This window comes from Eurosta solidaginis, chromosome 2, assembly GCF_040869045.1.
Source record: "Eurosta solidaginis isolate ZX-2024a chromosome 2, ASM4086904v1, whole genome shotgun sequence".
NCBI lineage: Eukaryota > Metazoa > Arthropoda > Insecta > Diptera > Tephritidae > Eurosta > Eurosta solidaginis.
Window position 1 is genome coordinate 279,380,239 of NC_090320.1, and position 27,058 is coordinate 279,407,296.

Here is a 27,058-nt window from a genome sequence, read left to right on the forward strand (position 1 = left end):
AAGACGATTTTCTTATATGTTTCTTAAGTTGTAGTGAAGTTTAAACATTTTTCAAAAAGTCTTCGGTCTCATAAGATGAACAATGCAGAAAATCAAATTGGGAACTAAATTTTTCTACAACTTTTGACAATTTTCTGTTTTGTTGCTTCCTCGGAAAAAATTGCCAATTGAAACTTACTGTAATAGGTAGTATTGACGCTATTGAACTTTTCTCTTTTCTGCTATGCTACCGATGGCTTCCACAAAATAAATTTAATCTTTGCCTATCAATTTGATCATTGATTGCAATGAAAAATAGTTAGTAGTGTGAAAAATTATTAAAAATGTATTTGATAAAACTAAGTAGAAATAATCTTAAAAAATTAATAAAAATATTTTATAAAAAAATTTTTTGATAAGAAATTAGTAATTAAAAAATTTAATTAAAAAATAATAAAAAAAAAATTATTTAAATCAAATTAAAAAATTTGTAAGAAAATTAGCAAATAAATTAATAAATTATTGATATAAACGTTTTTAATGAATGTTAAAAAGAGTTTATGAGTCAATTGGTAAAGAAGTAAAAAAAAAAATTTAAAAACTTATAAAAATGGTTAATAAAAAGAAAAATAGAAAATAGATGATAAAATCTTGATTTAATTAAAACTAGTACAGAAGTTTGAAAAAAAAAGAATTCGAAAACAACTGTTTTACTTAGAACTATTAAAAAAAATAAGCAAAGAAAATTTTTGAAAATAACTAGTGAAGAAAACTAAGAATTTTTTTGAAGTGAGTATAAACAAGTAAGGAAGGCTAAGTTCGGGTGTAACCGAACATTACATACTCAGTTGAGAGCTATGGTGACAACATAAGGGAAAATAACCATGTAGGAAAATGAACCGAGGGTAACCCTGGAATGTGTTTATATGACATGTGTATCAAACGAAAGGTATTAAAGAGTATTTTATGAGGGAGTGGGCCATAGTTCTATAGGTGGACGCCATTTAGGGATATCGCCATAAAGGTGGACCAAGGCTGACTCTAGAATTTGTTTGTACGATATGGGTATCAAATGAAAGATGTTAATGAGAATTTTAAAAGGCGTGGACTTAGTTCTATAGGTGGACGCCTTTTCGGGATATCATTATAAAGGTGGACCATGGTTGACTCTAGAATGCGTTTGTACATTATGAGTATCAAACGAAAGGTGATAATGAGTATTTTAAAAGGGAGTGGGCCTTAGTTCTATCGGTGGGCGCCTTTTCGATATATCGCCATAAAGGTGGACCAGGGGTGACTCTGTAATGTGTTTGTACGATATGGGTATCAAATGAAAGGTGTTAATGAGTATTTTAAAAGGTAGTGGGCCTTAGTTCTATGGGTGGATGCCTTTTCGAGATATCGCCATAAAGGTGGACCAGGGGTGACTCTAGAATTTGTTTGTACGATATGGGTATCAAATGAAAGGTGTTAATGAGTATTTTAAAAGGGAGTGGGCCTTAAGTTCTATGGGTGGATGCCTTTTCGAGATATCGCCATAAAGGTGGACCAGGGGTGACTATAGAATTTGTTTGTACGATATGGGTATCAAATGAAAGGTGTTAATGAGTATTTTAAAAGGGAGTGGGCCTTAGTTCTATGGGTGGACGGCTTTTCGAAATATCGATATAAAGGTGGACCAGGGGTGACTCTAGAATTTGTTTGTACGATATGGGTGTCAAATGAAAGGTGTTAATGAGTATTTTAAAAGGGAGTGGGCCTTAGTTCTATAGGTGGACGCCTTTTCGGGATATCGTTATAAAGGTGGACCAGGGTTGACTCTAGAATGCGTTTGTACATTATGAGTATCAAACGAAAGGTGATAATGAGTATTTTAAAAGGGAGTGGGCCTTAGTTCTATAGGTGGGCGCCTTTTCGATATATCGCCATAAAGGTGGACCAGGGTTGACTCTGTAATGTGTTTGTACACTCAGAGAAAAACGCCGTTCTAAAATCCAGCACCACCGGACTCAACTCAAGCTTTTCATGTTCTTACTTTTTTGTTCTTGAAAAACGAACGACCTGTTCTTAAAACAACAACCTTGTTCTTGAACTGACACCATTTTCTTGAAAAAAGAACGGCCGGTCTTAAAATATGAACAAATGTTCTATTAATGAGAACGATGTTCTTAAATCAAGCCCAAGAAAAAAAAACGGTACAATTCGTGTGCACTACAATGTTAAATACACCATTTGGCACCAGCTATCAGGCAGTTGTAGTGGCCCAGCGGCTATGATGTTGCGCTTGCGATCGTGTTGCGCGAGTTCGATCACCGCCAAACTCTGAATTTTTTAAAACAATTTTTTTTGTTCTATTTTTTTAACTCTTATTTTTCTTTCAATTCCATTCACATATCCGCAGGTAATTCTCAAACTTGTTATGAAATGTATTAAGTATATATGCAGATTACATCTTTAAATAAGAATAATTTCTCAATAAGAGAAATGTATGAGAAAATGCTTATTATGCATTTTTTCTTAAAGTTTTGAATTTCAATAACAATTTTTTTGTTGTAAATATTCTTTATTTATGACAAAAATATTATTATTAATAAAAATTAAATAAATATATTTAAAAAAATACTTTCCCTCCCACCAAAGACCAAGCACGAACCGTTCTTAAGTTGAGACCGAAAAATGTTAAATCGGCCACAAATCGTTCTCGAAGCGTGAGAACGAAAAAATCCTAAATCAAGCCCAAGTAGTGCTTGAAATGAGCACAGAAGGTTCACACATCAATACCAAAGTGGTCATAAAATATGAACGGTGTGCTTGGAAAAACTGCTCTTAAAACAAGCCCATCGGTCACAAGTTAAGAAAAAACGTATTTAACAGACTTTTTTCAACGAATGTTCTTAATTTTGAACTTGTTTCGTTCGTTTTAGAACGATTTTTTCTCTGAGTGTACAATATGGGTGTCAAATTAAAGGTATTAATAAGAATTTTAAAAAGGAATTGTGGTAGTTGTATATGTGAAGACGTTTTCGAGATTTCGACCAAAATGTGGACCAGGGTGACCCAGAACATCATCTGTCGGGTACCGCTAATTTATTTATATATGTAATACCACGAACAGTATTCCTGCCATGATTCCAAGGGCTTTCGATTTCGCCCTGCAGAACTTTTTCATTTTCTTCTTCTTAATATGGCAGGTGTCACACCAATTTTTTCTAAAGTTATATTTTGCGTCAATAAACCAATGCAATTACCATGTTTCATCCCTTTTTTCGTATTTGGTATAGAATTATGGCATTTTTTTCATTTTTCGTAATTTTCGAAATCGAAAAAGTGGACGTGGTTATAGTCGGATTTCGGTAATTTTTTATACGAATACAAAGTGTGTTCAGATAATAATGTGAACTGAGTTTAGTAAAGATGTATCGATTTTTGCTCAAGTTATCGTGTTAACGGCCGAGCGGAAGGACAGACGATCTACTGTGTATAAAAACTGGGCGTCGCTTAAACCGATTTCGCCCTTTTTCACAGAAAACAGTTAACGTCATAGAATCTAAGCGCCTACCAAGGATTGGTAAATATTTGTTCGACTTATGGCATTAAATGTATCCTAGACAAATCAAATGAAAAAGGGCGGAGCCACGCCCATTTTGAAATTTTCTTTTATTTTTGTATTTTATTGCACCATATCATTACTGGAGTTGAATGTTGACATAATTTACTTATATACTGTAAAGATATTAAATTTTTTGTAAAAATTTCACTTTAAAAAAATTTTTTTTAAGTGGGCGTGGTCGTTCTCCGATTTTGCTAATTTTTATTAAGCATACATATAGTAATACAAGTAACGTTCCTGCGAAATTTCATTATGATATCTTCAACGACTGCCAAATTACAGCTTGCAAAACTTCTAAATTACCTTCTTTTAAAAGTGGGCGGTGCCACGCCCATTGTCCAAAATTTTACTTATTTTCAAATCTGCGTCATAAGTCCAACCCACCTACCAAGTTTCATCGCTTTATCCGTCTTTGGTAATGAATTATCGCACTTTTTCGATTTTTCGAAATTTTCGATATCGAAAAAGTGGGCGTGGTTATAGTCCGATATCGTTCATTTTAAACAGCGATCTGAGATGAGTGCCCAGGAACCTACATACCAAATTTCGTCAAGATACCTCAAAATTTACTCAAGTTATCGTGTTAACGGATGGACGGACGGAAGGACGGACGGACGGACATGGCTCAATCAAATTTTTTTCGATACTGATGATTTTGATATATGGAAGTCTATATCTATCTCGATTCCTTTGTACCTGTACAACCAACCGGTATCCAATCAAAGTTAATATACTCTGTGTGCAAAGCACGCTGAGTATAAAAATAAGTAATTAGTAACAAGGACAAACAAATTTTAAAAATTCATAAAATTTGTAAGAAAATAGAAAATTGATTTCATTAAAATTAGTAAAGAATATTGGTAAAAAAAAAATATTTCAAAACAGAAAGAAATAATTTAGAAAGAAACTTATAAAATTAAAAATAATTAGTAAAAGAAATCAGTGAAAAAGTTTGCAAAATGTTTCTTAAATAAAATTGAAACAATAATAAGTAAAAACATTTTTTTAGTCCAAACATTGCACGGCACTATGGACTCATTCATCATATTTGACGGTCTCACGGACCGGCCAGATCAACTATAAATTACGACACATTTTAAGATACGTGTCATGTATGCGAGAGAGTCGTATTAGCGAGTGCTCCTATATCTTCTTTACTGCCTTTATAGCATAGAGCATGGGAATAAGTCGGCTGAAATAACTTTTAGTAAAATAAGACCCAAAAAACTTAGGATTCGAAAAGGTTTTCACTGGTACTGATTTTCCACCAATAAGAAAACCGCTTCTATTTATACTTATATCGCTCAAATGATCTTGCAGACCATTCGCTTTCGGTGACGAACATGCATAATTGGGACCTGATCTGGCGGAGTTCGAACACAGACACAAATCGAAATGATTACTCAATATAAAAATTACTAACCCTTGTATTTACTCCCTGCTAAATTCTGGCAGATATAACCGATAAAATAGTCGTTGCAATATGTTAGAATGTTGTAATATACAGCTTGAGCTGCAAAATATAAATAAAAGTTATAGTTTAAATTTCTTAGAAAGATATGATTATAATAACTTACCACCTGGTTCATCCCCTCGAACTTGAATTCGTCCATCCGGAAGGGATTTAATTGTTGCGGCCTTAACCTTTACGCAGTTGCTGAGAAATGTGAAAAAAATGTGTTCAACTGCTGTGTATATTTTGAAAGTAAACAACAAGAAGAGTATGTGAACGCTACGGCGAGCTGAGATAGGAAGCGAGACGCCTTTGCAGGAGGAAAATAGCATAGACAGAAAGGCATGAGTGCGAGGAGCATGAGCTGTTAGCACCGGGAATGACGCCTGAAAATTTTAACAAAAAAATTCGACGACAGAGGAAATGTTCTTAGTCCGGGGTGAAATACTGTCAGAATGAAGACGGTGACCTTTTAATCGATGTTCAGAGAGTACTTAGATTATGTAGGGAACACTTGTCTAACCTTCCAAATGGAGACAGCGATGTACCTCCTGCAGAGCTATTCAAATACGGCGCCGACGAGTTGATCAAAGGCGCATGTATCAGCCTTTGTGCAAAATACGATCCGATATGCGAAATATGATCGGACGAGTGCATGCCTGACGCTTGGAATCCAAGTGTTCTTTGCCCAGCCTACACAAAGTGGGATACTGCAAACTTCAGCTTCACACCTGGTAAATCCCCAATCGACCAGATTTTGACTATACGCCAAATATTGGAAAAAAGTCGCAAAAAAAGCATTGAGACACATTACCTCTTCGTCAGTTTTAAAACCGCTTTCGGCAGCTTGAAAACGAGCAACCCATATACGTTATTTCTGCATTTGGTTTCCCCGCAAAATTTTTCTGGCTGTGCAAAATGACGTTGAGCAACACATTCAGCTTAGCTAGAATCGGGAAGGACAGCGGCTCAAAACTAAACGAAATTTCAGACAGGGCTGCTCTCTCCGCTGGAAGGACCAGATGGGAAACGGTTTAAATTCCTTTGGTGTTAAAATTGGCACCCGTCAGTTAAATAAGGAATCGACTGGAGCAACTTTTTGAACGGCCAAAGCCATTAAATCGGTTGAGCACGAATTAAGTTAGAAAAACCTCGGAGTAGTAAATTCCACTTGTAGATTTCATTTGTAGCGACGATGTGTTTTCAAATACCCCTAAATTAGACCAAGGATATGTATATCCTCCAGAGATGTGACTAAACTGAGTCCAAAATACCACTTAGCGCCTAAAAAAGTTCTGAACCCTTAAAGCATGTAGGGGCAACATGATTTAATCTCATCGTCCTAAACGCAGCTTCAACACGAAGAGGTTTTGAGTATTCGTCAGATCCCTAACCAATATTTTCGGAACCCTAATCACCACTGCTGCATGAGCCTTTTTGAGATCAATCATTTCGGCCGACCAGCTCTCCAGTCCAGTGTTTACTTGGCTGATTTGTGGCTTAATTTTTAACTTTACAAGAAATTTACCCCTAACCAGCATGTCTACGTCATCTATGCAGGCAAACACTTGGCAGCAATTGTTTTCGAGGTCCCAGTGTAGAGCATACTGTACACTGCTTTGGCGTGACTCTACTCTCACCATTCTCTGCTGCGACAATTGTCTTGCATTGAAAATTATTGGTTCCAATTCGGGCCGTATCTATAATATAAAGAAAAGTGTAGTCATTTGGGTTGAAAGAAATTTTTTTCAAAACCAAACTTTATAGTTAACTTGTTTTTCTTGTTTTGTTCTCGATAAATTGCGCTATAGATGGCACAACGCCAACACCGGTTTGTCTTTAAGCCAAACTTTACAAGGAATGGCGGAAAATGGTTCCAATTCAAGTAATTGATGTACTTGGAATTTGAAACAAGTTTCTTTTGACACAAAAGTCTTCCCTTTCACACCCTGTCGAAAAATCAACAACACAAATGACAACATAACTTTTACCTACACTGAAAGAAAAAGACAGGTAAAATCAACCGAACTACGGGTCAATTCAATCAAAATGTCTGTCAATTTTTATCCATTGCAACAAAATGTTGAACCAACTGCGCACAACTCGTTGATTCGTAATTGACCGTTTTGGTAGTCAAATGAACAAAAAAAAAGTTGTTGCGACAGCTTTGTATGAAAGTACCTCTGTTGCGGCATTTGCAAGGCAGATGAGATTTCACTGAGATCTTTTCATGGCAGAAATACACTCGGAGTGCTTGCCGAACAGTGCCGAGGGGCGACCCCTCTTAGGAAAATTTTTTTCTGATTGAAAAACCTTATTTCTAAAATTTATATGTTGCTTTGCCCGGGGTGTGAACCCAGGGTATTGGGTGTGGTAGGCGGAGCACGCTACCATCATGGCGGCCACCATATACATACGTAAATATGTGCATACATATAGTACACAGCATACATAAGTACAAAGTAGAGAGCGCAGTGAGCGTAAAATTCTTTTTTGAAATTTGCTCATGTATTGATTGTTGATTGCTGTTGAAATGACTAGTCAGATCAGTTGCGTTAACAAAAAAATCAGTTAGATTGATTAGGAATCTGTCAATTTTACTGAATTTTGTTAACTTAAGAGCGACAATTTCTCCTCTGTTGAAATGACTAAACTTGACAAAGAACTCGGTCGAATAACCCATAAGTCGTTCATTCAAATTTAGTTTCTCTTAGAATGAATTCTTAATAATAAGTATAAATTGAACACACCAACACACCATTAAAAACAAACAAACATAATTCGATCAATTTCACCGAATCTCCGTTAAGTCAAAAACAACAGAACAGATTTGTGGATTTCAGTGTAAAACCAAAAACTTTGCTTGCAATTAAAACTACTTACTTTGCATTACTTATTTTGAAGTCTTTTACTTCATAAAGATTGTCGGATATAGCAGTGTATTGAGTTTTCTGGCAGCGATAACCCTTATCGGGATTGAAGGTATATCTACTATGCATATGCCAGATACCTTGGAACTGAAAACAATTAAAAAAGGCTTATGTTTTAAATGTTAAAATGGCGTTAAAGTCTATGCATAGTACTATAAAATTGGCCTAGCTTTATAGAGCTGACACTTAAATAAATTAACTATATAGAACTTAACTGTTGATGAGTCCACGCTTGACACTAAGCTTATATCATTTCGACACGAACCGGATCTTTCAACTTGTCCGGCCACCAAACATGATGATGTAAAAAAAATTAAAATTGACAGAGGGGCACTGAAAAAAAAGGTGAAGGTAATTAAAAAATATTATTATATTGTTAAAAGAAACTTGGTGGGCTGAGTATACTAATTTAATGCATTTAATTTTTGTGCTTTTCATTTTAAAAATTGTTTTTTTTTTTTAACTTAATTTGATCTTTTTATACTCAGTTGAGCAGAGCTCACAGAGTATATTAACATTGATTGATTTAACGGTTGGTTGTACAGGTATAAAGGAATCGAGATAGATATAGACTTCCATATATCAAAATCATCAGTATCGAAAAAAATTCGATTTAGCCATGTGCGTCCGTCCGTCCGTCCGTCCGTCCGTCTGTCCGTTAACACGATAACTTGAGTAAATTTTGAGGTATCTTGATGAAATTTGGTATGTAGGTTCCTGGGCACTCATCTCAGATCGCTATTTAAAATGAACGATATCGGACAATAACAACGCCCACTTTTTCGATATCGAAAATTTCGAAAAATCGAAAAAGTGCGATAATTCATTACCAAATACGCATTAAGCGATGAAACTTGGTAGGTGAGTTGAGCTTATGACGCAGAATAGAAAACTAGTAAAATTTTGGACAATGGGCGTGGCACCGCCCACTTTTAAATGAAGGTAATTTAGAAGTTTTGCAAGCTGTAATTTGGCAGTCGTTGAAGATATCATGATGAAATTGGCAGGAACGTTACTCCTATTACTATATGTACGCTTAATAAAAATTAGCAAAATCGGAGAACGACCACGCCCACTTTTTAAAAAAAAATTTTTTTAATTCAAATTTTAAAAGAAAAGTTAATATCTTTACAGCATATAAGTAAATTATGCCAACATTCAACTCCAGTAATAATATGGTGCAAAAAAATACAAAAATAAAAGAAAATTTCAAAATGGGCGTGGCTTCGCCCTTTTTCATTTATATGCTAAACTCTGTTCACGTACTTATCTGAACTCACTTTGTATTGGTATAAAAAATGGCCGAAATCCGACTATGACCACGCCCACTTTTTCGATATCGAAAATTACGAAAAATGAAAAAAAATGCCATAATTATATACCAAATACGAAAAAATGGATGAAACATGGTAATTGTATTGGTCTATTGACGCAAAATATAACTTTAGAAAAATACTTGGTAAAATGGGTGTGACACCTACCATATTAAGTAGAAGAAAATGAAAAAGTTTTGCAGGGCGATATCAAAAGCCCTTGGAATCTTGGAAGGAATACTGTACGTGGTATTGCATATATAAATAAACTAGCGGTACCCGACAGATGATGTTCTGGATCACCCTGGCCCAAATTTTGGTAGATATCTCGAAAAAGCCTTCACATATACAACTAAGGGCCACTCCCTTTTAAAACCCTCATTAATACCTTTAATTTGATACCCATATCGTACAAACACATTCTAGAGTCATCCCTGGTCCACGTTTATGGCGATATCTCGAAAAGGCGTTCACATATAGAACTAAGGCCCACTCCTTTTTAAAATACTCATTAAAACCTTTCATTTGATACCCATATCGTACAAACAAATTCTAGAGTCACCCCTGGTCCACCTTTATGTCGATATCTCGAAAAGGCATCCACCTATGGAACTAAGGCCCACGCCTTTTTAAAATACTCATTAACACCTTTCATTTGATACTCATATCGTACAAAAAAATTCTAGAGTCACCCCTGGCCCACCTTTATGGCGATATCTCGAAAATGCATCCACCTATAGAACTAAGGTCCACACCCTTTTAAAATACTCATTAACACCTTTCATTTGATACCCATATCGTATAAACAAATTCTAGAGTCACCCCAGGCCCACCTTTATGGCGATATCTCGAAAAGGCATCCACCTATAGAACTAAAGCCCACTCCCTTTTAAAATACTCATTAACATCTTTCATTTGATACCCATATCGTACAAACAAATTCTAAAGTCACCCCTGGTCTACCTTTATGGAGATATCTTGAAAAGGCGTCCACCTATAGAACTAAGACCCACGCCCTTTTAAAATAGTCATTAACACCTTTCGTTTGATACCCATATCGTACAAACAAATTCTAGAGTCACCCCTGGTCCACCTTTATGGCGATATCTCGAAAAGGCGTCCACCTATAGAACTAAGGCCCACACCCTTTTAAAATACTCATTAGCACCTTTCATTTGATACCCATATTGTACAAACAAATTCTAGAGTCACCCCTGGTCCACGTTTATGGCGATATCCCGAAAAGGCGTCCACCCATAGAACAAAGGCCCACTCCCTTTTAAAAAACTTATTACACTTTTCGTTTGACACCCATATTGTACAAACGCATTCTAGAGTCAACCCAGGTCCACTTTTATAACGATATTCCGAAAAGGCGTCCACCTATAGAACTACGGCCCACTCCCTTTTAAAATACTCATTAACACCTTTCATTTGATACTCATATCGTACAAACAAATTCTAGAGTCACTCCTGGTCCATCTTTATGGCGATATCTCGAAAAGGCGTCCATCTATAGTACTTAGGCCCACTCCCTTTTAAAATTATCATTGACACATTTCATTTGATACCCATATCGTACAAACAAATTCTCGAGTCAGGCCTGGTCCACCTTTATGGCGATATCCCTAAATGGCGTCCATCTATAGATCTGTGGCCCACTTCCTCTTAAAATACTCTTTAATACCTTCCATTTGATACACATGTCATACAAACACATTCCAGGGTTACCCTAGGTTCCTTTTACAACATGGTGATTTCCCTTACTTTGTCTCCACAGCTCTCAACTGAGTATGTAATGTTCGGTTACACCCGAACTTAGCCTTCCTTACTTGTTTATACTCAATTGAGCAGAGCTCACAGAGTATATTAAGTTTGATTGCATAACGGTTGGTTGTACAGGTATAAAGGAATCGAGATAGATATAGACTTCCATATATCAAAATCATCAGGATCGAAAAAAGTTTGATTTAGCCATGTCCGTCCGTCCGTCCGTCCGTCCGTTAACACGATAACTTGAGTAAATTTTGAGGTATCTTGATGAAATTTGGAATGTAGGTTCCTGAGTACTCATCTCTGATCGCTATTTAAAATGAACGATATCGGACTATAACCACGCCCACTTTTTCGATATCGAAAATTTCGAAAAACCGAAAAAGTGCAATAATTCATTACCAAAGGCAGATAAAGCGATGAAATTTGGTAGGTGAATTGAACTTATGACGCAGAATTGAAAATAAGTAAAATTTTATACAATGGGCGTGGCACCGCCCACTTTTAAAAGAAGGTAATTTAAAACTTTTGCGAGCTGTAATTTGGCAGTCGTTGAAGATATCATGATGAAATTGACAGGAACGTTACTCCTATTACTATATGTACGCTTAATAAAATTTAGCAAAATCGGAGAAGGACCACGACCACTTTTAAAAAAAAAATTTTTTAAAGTAAAATTTTAACAAAAAATTTAATATCTTTACAGTATATAAGTAAATTATGTCAACATTCTACTCCAGTAATGATATGGTGCAACAAAATACAAAAATAAAAGAAAATTTCAAAACGGGCGTGGCTCCGCCCTTTTTCATTTAATTTGTCTAGGATACTTTAAATGCTACAGCAAAAATCGACATATGTATCTTTACTGAACTTAGTTCACGTACTTATCTGAACGCACTTTATCTTGGTGTAAAAAATGAACGAGATCCGACTATGACCACGCCCACTTTTTCGATATCGAAAATTCCGAAAAATGAAAAAATGCCATAATTCTATACCAAATACGAAAAAAGGGATGAAGCATGGTAATTGGATTGGCTTATTGACACGAAATATAACGTTGGAAAAAACTTTGCAAAATGGTTGTGACACCTACCATATTAAGTAGAATAAAATGAAAATGTTCTTCAGGGCGAAATAAAAAAACCTTGAAATCTTTGCAGGTATTACATATATAAATAAATTAGCGGTATCCAACAGATGATGTTCTGGGTCACCCTGGTCCACATTTTGGTCGATATCTGGAAAACGCCTTCACATATACAACTACCACCACTCCCTTTTAAAACTCTCATTAATACCTTTAATTTGATACCAATATCGTACAAACACATTCTAGAGTCACCCCTGGTCCACCTTTATGGCGATATCTCGAAAAGGCGTCCACCTATAAACCTAATGCCCACTCCTTCCTAAAATGCTCAGTAACACCTTTCGTTTGATACCCATATCGTACAAACATTCTAGAGTCACCCCTGGCCCACCCTAATGGCGATATCTCGAAAAGGTGTCCACCTATAGACATAATGCCCACTCCCTCTTAAAATGCTCAGTAACACCTTTCGTTTGATACCCATATCGTACAAACATTCTAGAGTCACCCTTGGTCCACCTTTATGGCGATATCTCGAAAAGGCGTCCACCTATAGAACTAAGGATTACTCCCTTTTAAAATACTCATTACCACCTTTCATTTGATACCCATATCGTACAAACACATTCTAGAGTCACCCTGGCCCACCCTAATGGCGATATCTCGAAAAGGCGTCCACCTATAGACCTAATGCCCACTCCCTCTTAAAATGCTCAGTAACACCTTTCGTTTGATACCCATATCGTACAAACATTCTAGAGTCACCCTTGGTCCACCTTTATGGCGATATCTCGAAAAGGCGTCCACCTATAGAACTAAGGATTACTCCCTTTTAAAATACTCATTACCACCTTTCATTTGATACCCATATCGTACAAACACATTCTAGAGTCACCCCTGCCCATCCTAATGGCGATATCTCGAAAAGGCGTCCACCTATAGACCTAATGCCCACTCCCTCTTAAAATGCTCAGTAACACCTTTCGTTTGATACCCATATCGTACAAACATTCTAGAGTCACCCCTGGCCCACCCTAATGGCGATATCTCGAAAAGGCGTCCACCTATAGACCTAATGCCCACTCCCTCTTAAAATGCTCAGTAAATGCGTCGATGAATGCGATGTGGTCGAGTCCATTCTCTCAATCAAGTCAAGCGCCGTTGGCCTTGATATTGTCCATCCTAAGCTCGTATAATGCATCCTGCCAAAAATTCTTTCATATATCGTTTACGCTTTCAACTCCATCTTTACTACATCAGTTTATCCTAAATGCTGGAAAAAAGCTAAAATTATTCCTGTCCAGAAACCAATGGTGACTTTCGACCTATTGCTATTCTGCCTTTTCTTTCTAAGGTTTTCGAACGCGTGATGCATCGACAGATAAATATTTTTGTCCATAAAAACTCCCTGATAAGCCCACATCAGTCGGGATTCAGAACAAGCAGGAGCTGTATCACAACGCTATTAAGCGTTTCAGATGACATTAGAAGAAATATGGATATGGACCAAGTAACGTTTCTCACACTTTTGGACCACTCGAAGGCATTTGACTCAGTTGACCATACTTTACTATGCTTAAAGCTTAAAACGCTTTTCAACTTCTCAGCTCCAACCTTGGAGCTAGTAAATACGTATCTTCTTGAGAGATATCAAGCAGTAAGCGTCGGTAGCTCCATGTCAAACTTTCTAAGTGTAGCCAAGGGAGTCCCCCAAGGATCTATACTTGGACCCTTGTTATTCGTTCTATATATAAATGACCTGCCAGAAATTCTTAAATATAGTAAAGTGCACGTTTATGCAGATGACGTTCAAGTATATTTAGGCGGGCCCTCAGCCTCCATTAATAACAGCGTACGAAATTTAAATTCCGATCTATGTCTCATAAATAAATGGGCTAGTGATAACGGGCTAGTCTTAAACCCAAGTAAGTCTAAATGCATCGCTATTTATAAAAAAACTATTAACATAGATCAGTGCCCCAAAATAACACTTAACAATGCTCCGATAAACTTTGTCGACACGGCAAAAAATCTTGGTGTCATTTTTAACAGAACATTAACTTGGAATAATCATATCCTTCCTACAATAGGCAAAGTATATGGCAGGTTACGAACACTATGGACCACACAGCACTTCACACCAATTAAAATCAGATTGCTTCTGGCAAAGTCTTACTTGATACCATCATTGCTGTATGGCTGCGAAGTTTTTGCCTATTGTGACAGTGAGTGTATTAAAAAACTTAATGTAATTTACAATAACATAGCCCGCTATATTTATGGTATACGTCCTTATGAACATATTTCCGAATATGCTCATAAGATATACAATATAACATTCGACAATCTGCTTAAATTTAGATGCATTTCACTCCTTCATAGAATAGTGTTGTTTAAGGAGCCTGCCTATCTATACGAAAGACTTCAGCTAGCACGGTCCGTGCGATCATCTCAACTACTGCACACAAGATTTGGCTCACGAATTTCTGAGCGTAAATTTTTTGTTATAACAGTACGTCTCTGGAATGTTTTGCCTTTGGAGATCAGAAGCATTTCTAACATAATGCACTTCAAAAGGAAACTATTGAGTCATCTTGCTTAGCATGTTGAAATACTTTTCTCTCCTTTCAAATCTTAAATCTTATATTTTTCTCTCTACAATTTTTACATAAACACATTTAATATTATGTTACTTTAACACCAAACACTGTAAATAAAACTTAAGGTTGTTGTGTTTGGAATTTATAAAATATAAAATATAAATATAACACCTTTCGTTTGATACCCATATCGTACAAACACATTCTAGAGTCACCCCTGGCCCACCCTAATGGCGATATCTCGAAAAGGCGTCCACCTATAGACCTAATGCCCACTCCCTCTTAAAATGCCCAGTCACACCTTTCGTTTGATACCCATATCGTACAAACATTCTAGAGTCACCCTTGGTCCACCTTTATGGCGATATCTCGAAAAGGCTTCCACCTATAGAACTAAGGATTACTCCCTTTTAAAATACTCATTACCACCTTTCATTTATTTATTTATTTATTATTTAAAGTCGACGACAAACTATGGTCGACTGCATAATATAAAAGATATATAAATATACAACTCAAAAGATAAAATTTAAGATATATCGAGATTTCAACAATGTTATATTACAAACAAAGAAATATTAATGAACATTACTATTTAACTTTAAAATATAATAATAATAAGAAATATGAGTAGAAATAAGATCTTATGCCGAAATCTTATACTGGCGGATTCCGCTCAGCATGATTTCGGAATGCAGTGGATTCCAATCTCCCTGTTGGAATGCTACAAGATTCCAATCAGCATGTCATGGGAATCAGGCAGTGCTAAGAGTAGTGTAATGAGGATACGCCATCACAAGGCATAAAAAAGTAACATGACCTGTGTTGTTGGAATGCACCGGATTCCAATCAGCTCGATGCCTGACCCATAAGATTATACTGCCGGAATGCATACGATTCCGGTCAGTGACTCATGAAAAAGCATGTTTTTTACGTTGTTGGAATGCACCAGATTCCAATCAACACAGTACTGTCTTGTTCCTTCTTAATGATACATGTTGATAAATGTTCCTCCATCCTTAAGCGAGATAGTTCCTGTTTTTTATCGAAGGAATAAAATGCCGGCAAATTAAATAAGCTTGTATCTCTTAAATTAGATAGGCAAGTACTGCATTACGTATAGTGGCAAAAGTACATTCAAGACTGATGCAGCTATACAAGTCATTGTAGTGCGCGCACCAGATAAGAAGAGGATTATTTTTAGCAAAGTTTCGTCGACAAACGGGTAAATAGAAAGGAACGTAGTGTCTGGATACTCTAGGTGGAACCGCAAAAAACAAGCGCCTGAGGAGGTCCGCGGAATCAATTTCTCCAATAATGAGCTTATGGATGAATAATACCCCCAGTAATATTCTCCGATTTTCCAGAGTGGGTAAGTTAATAAGAAGAAGTCTACTTCTGTATGGAGGAAGGTGGAGACTTGAGTCCCAATTAAGGCCGCGCAATGCAAATATCAATAGCTTTTGAACTGACTCAAGACGCTTTATATGCTTATTTGATACCCATATCGTACAAACACATTCTAGAGTCACCCCTGGCCCACCCTAATGGCGATATTTCGAAAAGGCGTCCACCTGTAGACCTAATGCCCACTCCCTTTTAAAATGCTCAGTAACACCTTTCGTTTGATACCCATATCGTACAAATATTCTAGAGTCACCTCTGGCCCACCCTAATGGCGACATCTCGAAAAGGCGTCCACCTATAGACCTAATGCCCACTCCCTCTTAAAATGCTCAGTAACACCTTTCATTTGATTCCCATATCGTACAAACACATTCTAGAGTCACCCCTGGTCCACCTTTATGGCGATATCTCGAAACGGAGTCCACCTATGGAACTAAGGATCACTCCCTTTGAAAATACTCATTAACACCTTTCATTTGATACCCATATCGTACAAACATATTCTAGAGTCACCCCTGGTCCACCTTTATGGCGATTTCTCGAAAAGGCGTCCACTTATAGAACTAAAGCCCATTCCCTTTTAAAATACTCATTACCACCTTTCATTTGATACCCGTATCGTACAAACACATTCTAGAGTCACCCCTGGCCCACCTTAATGGCGATATCTCGAAAAGGCGTCCACCGATAGACCTAAGGCCCGCTCCCTCTTAAAATGCTCAGTAACACCTTTCATTTGATACCCATATCGTACAAACAAATTCTAGAGTCAGCCCTGGTCCACCTTTATGGCGATATCCCTAAAGGCGTCCATCCATAGAACTATGGCCTACTCTCTCTTAAAATACTCTTTAATACCTTCCATTTGATACACATGTCATACAACCACATTCCAAGGTTACCCTAGGTTCATTTTCCTACATGGTGATTTTCCTTATTTTGTCTCCATAGCTCTCAACTGAGTATGCAATGTTCGGTTGCACCCGAACTTAGCCTTCCTTACTTGTTTTTATTTATATTGTTTTCTCAATTTTGTTTCGGCGGTTGTATTGAACTTTGCGTCAGACTCCGATAAACTTCTAACAAAAAATAAGGAATAGTAGATTTTTCTGTAGTTCACGTAGATAATAGTTCAGGTTGAATAAGCACCCAATGTAATGGCGGACGCCGTGGTGTGATGGTAACGTGCTAACCTACCACATCGAAGATCCTGTGGTTAACGACAGTAAAATGCAGCTTCCCAATCTTAAAAAAAAGTGATTTTTCTAGAAACAATCGGTTGAACCCCTTGGCAGAAATTTGGTATTTTTGCCATGAAAAGATTCTGAGCGAAAATTCATCTGCTTGCAAATGCCTTTAGGAGTCGGCACAAGGCATGTAGGGACGGATCTGCCAACTTGTATAAAAAAATTTAAAAGTAACACGACACAACCACGAAGTAAAGCTCGGCCTAAATCTTCGCGAAGGCATGTTGCGCGTTATTTATTTATGTAACGAAAAACACATAAAACCAAGTTGATTTACATATATAATCCCTAAACTATTTCTTAAAAAAATAAATCTGCTTTGCGAATTTTGGTAAAGTATTAACTTTTTTGAATGTTTGTCTGATAATTTTGAAGTTTGTTTATTTAATAAACAAGAATTGCTTAACATATTTGGATAACTCATTATCTTTATATCCTCTTTCATGTCAGTGGAATACGTTTGAAGCGAGCTACCATCTAAAATTATTCGAGCATTTCATGGAAAATCGTTAATTTTTGCCGAAAAACCTTAAGAAAAAAGATATTCTGAAAAAAAAAATGGTATAGGAACAAAAAGAGAGCTTAAATTAAAAGTCAAACAATAAAATATAATAAACACAATTAATTTATTTTTTGTTTATTTTTTATTTTATAAGACCTTGATCCAAATAATACCAGAGGTGAATTTTGGATTTTTTCAAATATTAATGAAACTTGACCTGGCATTAATAACAGTTTGCGTATTTTTTTTACTAGGTTAGGTTGGGTGGTAACTTCCCTGATAGGGGAAGGTCACTTGGACAACATGAGGGTCCGTTGTGATACCACATATAATAAACTAACGGTCACGTAGATATAACTGCTTAGAGAATCGTTGGGTAGCAACGATAAAGTTCCGAATGATCCCGATCTCAACCTTGGATAGCTCCTCGGGAGATCCAAGTGAGTCGTGACCAAAATACATTCGCCTAGTTATGGCAAAAGCTGGGCAATCAAGCATAAAGTGATTTGGTGATTCCACCTCATCATCCTCCATACAGCTGCAGCAGGATGGTGTTTCCAATATATTGAGTCGTACGGCATGGATACCCATGGGACAGTGACCTGTCAAAACCCCAATGACCATTGATAGGTGAGCCTTAGTGAACCCAATTATTTCAGCAGACCTCCTGTCATCCACTTTCGGCCAGAAAGATCTTGCTAGCCTGCAAGACGTAGTGTCCGCCCAACGTTTGCTGAGCTGACTCAAAGCCCAGCTATGGAGGAGCAATCCACAGGTGGCTATCGGAATCCCCAAATCTCTACAGCCATCTTCATCCGGTTCAGTTGTACCGGTTCGGGCTAAGAGATCCGCTTCACAGTTACCGGAATATCACTATGGCCCGGGACCCAAATAATCTTAATTGTAAAATAATTCGATGCAATCGCAAGTGAGGTAAGGCACTCCCAGACCACCCTCGATCGCACTGTAGTTGAGCTCAAGGCCTTTATAGCTGCTTGGCTATCAGAGTAGATGTTAAATTCCCTAACCGTAGTAGCACTGGATAGCATTTCATCCACCGCATGCTTCATCGCAGCAACTTCCGCTTGGAATACACTGCAGTGATCAGCCAACTTAACCTTGCGGCTTACATTTAGCTCTTGACAAAAGACCCCCCGCCCCCGCCAACCTTTCCGTCCAACTTCGACCCATCCGTGAACAATTTAACCGGTCCCATGTCCCAGATAATTCCTCTTCCCCACTCCTCCCTCGGGGGAATGACTGGGGTGAAGGTTGCATTGGGAGCGGTCATCGGCATACAATAGTTCGTCCTGTCCGGGATAAAGTCGAAACTAGTAAGAAGGCTAGAGTGTCCGAAGTCAGAAAGCCCATAACCCATATGACGAAGCCTGACCAACGACCGTGCCGCGGCTGCCTTTCCCGCAATATCTAATGGATGTATGTTCAGCATTACATTCAGTGCCAAGGTAGGTGTTGTTTTCAGAGCGCCACTGATACCAATCAGCGCTGTCCGTTGCACTGACACTAACATTTTGGAGGTGCTCGCCGTATCCAGTGCTTTCCACCAGACCAGCACTCCATAGAGCAGAATCGGTTTGACCACATTTTTTTTTTTACTAGAATGTTAAACATTTTAAATTACTAATACTTTTTAAAAAAACTATTTAAAATAGAAAGTAGGTCTCAAAATTGACAGCTCTTTAGGAAAAAAGTACTCAAGGCACCGAATACAAAATTTAGAAGAAAACGTAGGGAAATTATAAATGTGTGTGACAACGGCAACACTGATCAAAGAAGTTTTATTGAAGAAACAGCTGGTAAAATCAACCGAGTTACACCTTCATGCAACCGATATAGTTGTACATTTTTATTATCATCTTGAACCAACTTCGCACGAGTTGTTGATTCTGAATTAAGTGTTTCAACAATCAAAGCAACAAAAAAGAAATTGTTTTATAATTTAAAAAAACTCGTATCTAAAGCTTTTGATATTGCTTTTTATATGGCTTAGAGCTATTGCCCAAAGGTGTGGAATTTTGACCTTCAAATTTCCTTTACTAACATATTGCCAATTAATTTTCGTTTCCCCTGAGCCCTCCTACCAATAAATAATGCCAAAGCGTGTGAATCGAGAAATAATGAGATGGATTGTGACCTAATGGCTTTTGACCCTAACCCTCCAGCGGGTCAGGTTGAAGCAGTTTTTGATGGCATTCCTTTTGACCTAAGGAAAACCAATCGTAAGTTTTTCAAACTCTCCGTCGCCTAAATCTACTCGAAGGTAAATCGCGCCAAGTTTTAATTTCTTTCATTATTGTGTCCACGCTACAAACTGTATTTATTTTCATAAGTTACTGCTTGGTTTTTATTAGATCAAAATGACTGACATCAAAACTCCCCGAATCTGATACGCTTATTAATGGTCAAAGGAGTTTCCATTATGTTCGATATTTGAAATGAGTCGATAAAACAGTGTGTGATGAAAACCAGAGCTAAAATTTTGTGTTCATTTATTTACAAACCCGTTTCACAATTTCCATTTGTTTCCCAGTTTCCCTTTATTTCACATGCTGTGGCATTTTAAATTGATGTAACGTCAGTTGGCAAAGGAGAATTGCCAACGTGTTGAAAATATAAAGTTTTAATGCCATATATGTATTCTACAGCGGTCTGAGTATATTTGGGGAAGATCAAGAAATGCCGGGCCTTTGAATAATACAATCACATTTTATGTGTTTTTGATATAAAGAGGAATACTGTGCACAACTATTTGACGTCTACCGTTTCAGGATTTTAAACGCATTTTTCTCCACCTTCACCGCACTATAATCTACAAGAAGCACTTCATTATATTCCTTATTTATGTGGCAATTGATTTCTACTTAACTTTTAAAAAAAGTATGCTTATATTTGTAGAAAATACCAAAATACAGTTTTACAATATAAAATGTCAAAACATTGAGTCAGAGTTACCGTCGCTATTTAATGCGAGAACTACATTTGGGATTTATGATTGGAAATTATTTTATTGGAAATAATATTTCATTCCAATTATGTTTTATGAATGTAATAACTCATTTATTCGTGTTTCTTATTTATTTAAATCAGAACTGAAGCATGTAAAATTTAATTCCATTCATTATTAAAAAGTAAAATTCCCCGAATAAAACTTTTTAGAATCAAACATAATGTTCTAAATGAAATATGGCAGCCCAGTTACTTATAACTATTTTGGCAACTTCAAACCAATCACAGGTATGTTAGCCATCAAAAGTACGAAAGTATTAACCCTGAAAACGGATATTTCAATGGAACTGAATGAAAAAGTGATTGCAGTCAACAAATTTTGCAATCATCGTGAGTGGTAGTGCTTTTTCCATAGAGCTTACGAACTTGTTCGAGAAGAGATTTCTCGCGAGTCTCGCCTTCTCGCGAGATTCTCGAATCTCGAATTACTCGTAAGGCTCGAGAGCTTCTCGACAATCACTTTAATCGATTCATTGGCTCTTTTATATAGAGCTTATGATTTCTTCTGGAACACATGCGAACATTTCCACAAAACCACAATTAAACAAGTAAAGGTGTCTAAGTTCGGGTGTAACCGAACATCATATACTCAGCGGGAGCTTCAATTGTACATTTCATTTCAGATAAATTACTTTTCTACATAACACGTGGCATAGCCCGTTTAAAAGAAAAATGTCTCCCCATTTCCTCTTACAGTAAAACTTGATAAGTGAATTATCATTGTTATGGCTTATTATTCTAATCTACCACCCTTTTAAACTTGTTTTATATCTAAGTTGCTGTGGTCTTTAACCGATCCCGTCCATTTCTACTAGAACTATTTTATGCTATAGGGAAAATATGTGTACCCAATTTTGTTACGATATGTAAATTTTTCTTCGAGTTATGGCTTCCGAAACATAGAAAATTGCTTAGTCATAAAAGGGGCGGTGCTACGCCCATTTTAAAAAATTATAGTGTTTTCCAATCTAGTGCTATAATTCAATTTAAAAGGTAAAATTCTATTGATACAAAGCTCTTTTTCACTAAGATACCCTTCTAAAAATCTTTCATATAAAAGTGGGCGTGGTCTTTAACCGATCTCGCCCATTTTTTCAAGAAATATTTCCTGCTATAAGGAAAATATGTGTACCCAATTTTGTTACAATATGTAAATTTTTCTTCGAGTTATGGCTTCCGAAACATAGAAAATTGCTTAGTCATAAAAGGGACGGTGCCACGCCCATTTTTTTAAATGAAGTTTTTCCTATTTATTGTTATAAATCCACTTCGAAAATGAAATACCATTGATATAAAGCTCTTTTTTGCAAAGATATAGCTTATTTTATTCGTCCACTACCCTTTTAAAAATCTTTTATATATAAAAGTGGGCGTGATCCTTAACCGATTTCGTTAATTTTTCTTCAAAACATTCCTTATAGTAAGGACAACCTCTCTGCCGAATTTTGTTACGATAGGTTTAACGATTTTTGATTTATGATTAATAATATTTGCAAAATTGATTTTATCATGAGCGATTTTTGCTCAAGTTATCGTGTTAACGGCCGAGCGGAAGGACAGACGTTCGACTGTATATAAAAACTGGGCGTGGCTTCAACCAATTTCGCCCTTTTTCACAGAAATAAATTATCGTCCCAGAATCTAACCCCCTACCAAATTTCACAAGGAATGGTAAATTTTTGTTTGACTTATGGCATTAAAAGTATCCTAGACAAATTAAATGAAAAAGGGCGGAGCCACGCCGATTTTGAAATTTTCTTTTATTTTTGTAGTTTGTTGCACCATATCATTACTGGAGTTGAATGTTGACATAATTTACTTATATACTGTAAAGATATTACATTTTTTGTTAAAATTTGACTTAAAGAAAAAAATTTTTTTTTTTAAGTGGTCGTGTTCGTTCTCCGATTTTGCTAATTTTTATTAAGCATACATACAGTAATAGGAGTAACGTTCCTGCCAAATTTTATCATGATATCTTCAACGACTGCCAAATTACAGCTTGCAAAATTTTAAATTACCTTCTTTTAAAAGTGGGCGGTGCCACGCCCATTGCCCAAAATTTTACCAATTTTCTATTCTACTTCATATGTTCAACTCACCTATGAATTATCGCACTTTTTCGGTTTTTCGAAATTTTCTATAGCGAAAAAGTGGGCGTGATTATAGTCCGATATCGTTCATTTTAAATAGCGATCTGAGATGAGTGCTCAGGAACCTGCATACCAAATTTCAGCAAGATACCTCAAAATTTACTCAAGTTATCGTGTTAACGGACGGACGGACGGACGGACATGGCTCAATCAAATTTTTTTTCGATCCTGATGATTTTGATATATGGAAGTCTATATCTATCTCGATTCCTTTATACCTGTACAACCAACCGTTTTCCAATCAAAGTTAATATACTCTGTGAGCTCTGCTCAACTGAGTATAAAAACAAGGTAAATAAAGAATACCAAGATAAGTAAGTTCCATGGTTCTTAGCGAGGTACAGTTTAGAAATTTTACAGTAAAGTAAATAGTTTAGACCCAAAGCACGCACGCTTGAATGGATTGCTCGATATCACGCCGATTTTCACAGATTTTTACATAAATATGCCATATGTTGTTGTATGGCGCGCAAATGATGTAAAATTTTGGATATATCCATTTTACTTTATTCTACCCAAGATAATAATGTTATTGGTTTCATCTGTCACTCTGCATCGTAATGGCATAAACTAATCGAGATAAATAAAGATTTACATGTATCAATATGATCACGGGGAAAAAAAATTATTGAAACCTATGATGAAACTTTACAGGTGGGTAGAAAACTCACTGTAGGCAACTTTTTCTTCTCCAATTTTTACCATGAGAAGGTAAGTAATCATTTTTCTAAATTTAAAAATGCTTCTGCTTACTGAAAGAGTCTATTGCATTTGTGAAAACAACATATTATTCAACCGGTATTTTTCAAAATTAAGGTTCATATAAAAAATTTATGAGCGGGGTGTCTGGGGTTCAGAGCTGTAAAATCTTACGTTTGCGATTTGTGTTATTTGGGTGGTTTTGCACTTGTCTATGACAATTTCCAAAAAAAAAAATGTTGATAAACATTTATTTTCCATTCAGCTTTATTTTTTTTTTTTAAAGCTGTGACAGCGAATTTAAAGAGCTCCTTCGAAAAAAGCGAGGAAAATTTGTTAAGAAAACATGACAAAATGAATCACCAAATATGCTCCGAGGGTTAATTAAATATGGCCAAGTAAAAAAATCACTACATCAGCAACTCCAATAAAAAATTTAGTATGAAAGACAGCAATGTTTAACTTGCCGGAATGATACTTTTTTTCCATATAACTCGAAATTTTTAAAATTGTCATGCTTAATGCTCTTGAGCAAGTTGTTTTAACTCTTCTAATGCTAATTATCTTCACAAAAACTTTTTCAACCAATTTTTAAAACTAAGCTTTCATAAAAAGGAACTTAAAATTTTTTTCGTACTATTTTAGGTACTATTTGTGCATTTTTGTAGTAAGTGATTGGTACTGAATGCATGAGTTCACACACCAAAAATGTGAAATCACCTGAGTGCACTCATTGATTTCAGTATATTTATTTCTGCAGTCTGATTTAGTATTCTTTTCAATTGCATGCGGTGCTGAATCCTTATTTCTCTGCATGATTGAAGAATTAAAAAAAACGAAAGCATCATTCCGAATGACGAAAAAATTTTGAAATACTGATTGTAGAAAAGCTCTAATTTCAAAAATCAAATGAGTTCATTTTTCGTCAGCTCTGGTGCTCTCGATACATTCACAATTAATCTGAATGCTTTTTTTACAGTCATGCAATCACTAGCGGAATTTTTGAATGGAAAAAAGAAATCGCATTCAAACTTAGCTTATATATTTGAATCAAGCAATCATATTTGTAAACTGAATCAATCTTGATTTATAACTGTATTGATTGAATCATTTTACAGCTCTGCCTAGTAATCATTAAATTTTGTGAATATGTGATAGGTGAACATACCCTTAAAGCCCTAACAAATTAACGCCTCACTTATGCTTAACACAAGATGTTGATTATGTTAGCCCACTTAGCTTCGAGAAGTGTTCCAATTCTGGTTTTATGGCAGTGGACAATATATCATATGACTAGTTACATATATAAATAAATTAGCGGTACCCGACAGATGATGTTCTGGGTCACCCTGGTCCACATTTTGATCGATATCTCGAAAACGCTTTCACATATACATTTAAGGGCCACTCCCTTTTAAAACCCATATGGTACAAACATATGGTACAAACACATTATAGAGTCACCCCTGGTCCACCTTTATGACGATATCTCGAAAAGGCGTCCAGCTATAGAACTCAGGATCACTCGCTTTTAAAATACTCATTAGCACCTTTCATTTGATACCCATATCGTACAAACACATTATAGAGTCACCCCTGGTCCACCTTTATGGCGATATCTCAAAAAGGCGTTCATCTATAGAACTAAGACCCACTCCCTTTTAAAATACTAATTACCACCTTTCATTTGATACCCATATCGTACAAACACATTATAGAGTAACCCCTGGTCCACCTTTATGGCGATATCTCGAAAGGGAGTTCACCTATAGAACTAAGGATCACTCCCTTTTAAAATACTAATTACCACCTTTCATTTGATACCCATATCGTACAAACACATTATAGAGTCACCCCTGGTCCACCTTTATGACGATATCTCGAAAAGGCGTCCACCTATAGAACTCAGGATCACTCGCTTTTAAAATACTCATTAGCACCTTTCATTTGATACCCATATCGTACAAACATATTATAGAGTCACCCCTGATCCACCTTTATGGCGATATCTCGAAAAGGCGTCCACCTATAGAACTAAGGATCACTCCCTTTTAAAATACTAATTACCACCTTTCATTTGATACCCATATCGTACAAACACATTATAGAGTAACCCCTGGTCCACCTTTATGGCGATATCTCGAAAGGGAGTCCACCTATAGAACTAAGGATCACTCCCTTTTAAAATACTAATTACCACCTTTCATTTGATACCCATATCGTACAAACACATTATAGAGTCACCCCTGGTCCACCTTTATGACGATATCTCGAAAAGGCGTCCACCTATAGAACTCAGGATCACTCGCTTTTAAAATACTCATTAGCACCTTTCATTTGATACCCATATCGTACAAACATATTATAGAGTCACCCCTGATCCACCTTTATGGCGATATCTCGAAAAGGCGTCCACCTATAGAACTAAGGATCACTCCCTTTTAAAATACTAATTACCACCTTTCATTTGATACCCATATCGTACAAACACATTATAGAGTAACCCCTGGTCCACCTTTATGGCGATATCTCGAAAGGGAGTCCACCTATAGAACTAAGGATCACTCCCGTTTAAAATACTAATTACCACCTTTCATTTGATACCCATATCGTACAAACACATTATAGAGTCACCCCTGGTCCACCTTTATGACGATATCTCGAAAAGGCGTCCACCTATAGAACTCAGGATCACTCGCTTTTAAAATACTCATTAGCACCTTTCATTTGATACCCATATCGTACAAACATATTATAGAGTCACCCCTGATCCACCTTTATGGCGATATCTCGAAAGGGCGTCCACCTATAGAACTAAGGATCACTCCCTTTTAAAATACTAATTACCACCTTTCATTTGATACCCATATCGTACAAACACATTATAGAGTCACCCCTGGTCCACCTTTATGACGATATCTCGAAAAGGCGTCCACCTATAGAACTCAGGATCCCTCGCTTTTAAAATACTAATTACCACCTTTCATTTGATACCCATATCGTACAAACACATTATAGAGTCACCCCTGGTCCACCTTTATGGCGATGTCTCGAAAAGGCGTCCACCTAAAGAACTAAGGATCACTCCCTTTTAAAATACTCTTCAATACTTTCCATTAGATACCCATGTCATACAAACACATTCCAGGGTTACCCTAGGTTCATTTTCCTACATGCTGATTTTCCCTTATTTTGCCTCCAAAGCTCTCAGCTGAGTATGTAATGTTCGGTTTCACCCGCACTTAGCCTTCCTTACTTGTTTTTATTTA

General features: G+C 36.5%; 2 protein-coding genes across 3 annotated transcripts in view; one reads left to right on the forward strand and one right to left on the reverse strand.

Annotated features, from left to right (window-relative positions):
• Positions 1-27,058, forward strand: part of LOC137242818 (uncharacterized) — a 188,185-nt gene that overhangs the window by 21,334 nt on the left and 139,793 nt on the right. The window contains exon 1 of one of the 2 annotated variants that reach the window (XM_067770078.1): positions 7,992-8,317. The exons of the other annotated variant lie outside the window; for it this stretch is intronic. The gene's annotated coding sequence lies outside the window, so the exon portion shown is untranslated. Of the gene's footprint in view, positions 1-7,991; positions 8,318-27,058 lie in introns of those variants that run through there. 2 annotated transcript variants of the gene reach the window in all.
• Positions 1-27,058, reverse strand: part of LOC137242819 (uncharacterized) — a 29,026-nt gene that overhangs the window by 903 nt on the left and 1,065 nt on the right. The window contains exons 3-6 of the mRNA XM_067770080.1: positions 8,188-8,305; positions 7,926-8,059; positions 5,167-5,246; positions 5,013-5,102 (exon numbers count right to left, since the gene is read on the reverse strand). Coding sequence (XP_067626181.1) covers positions 5,013-5,102; positions 5,167-5,246; positions 7,926-8,059; positions 8,188-8,305 — 422 coding nt within the window. The remainder of the gene's footprint in view (positions 1-5,012; positions 5,103-5,166; positions 5,247-7,925; positions 8,060-8,187; positions 8,306-27,058) is intronic.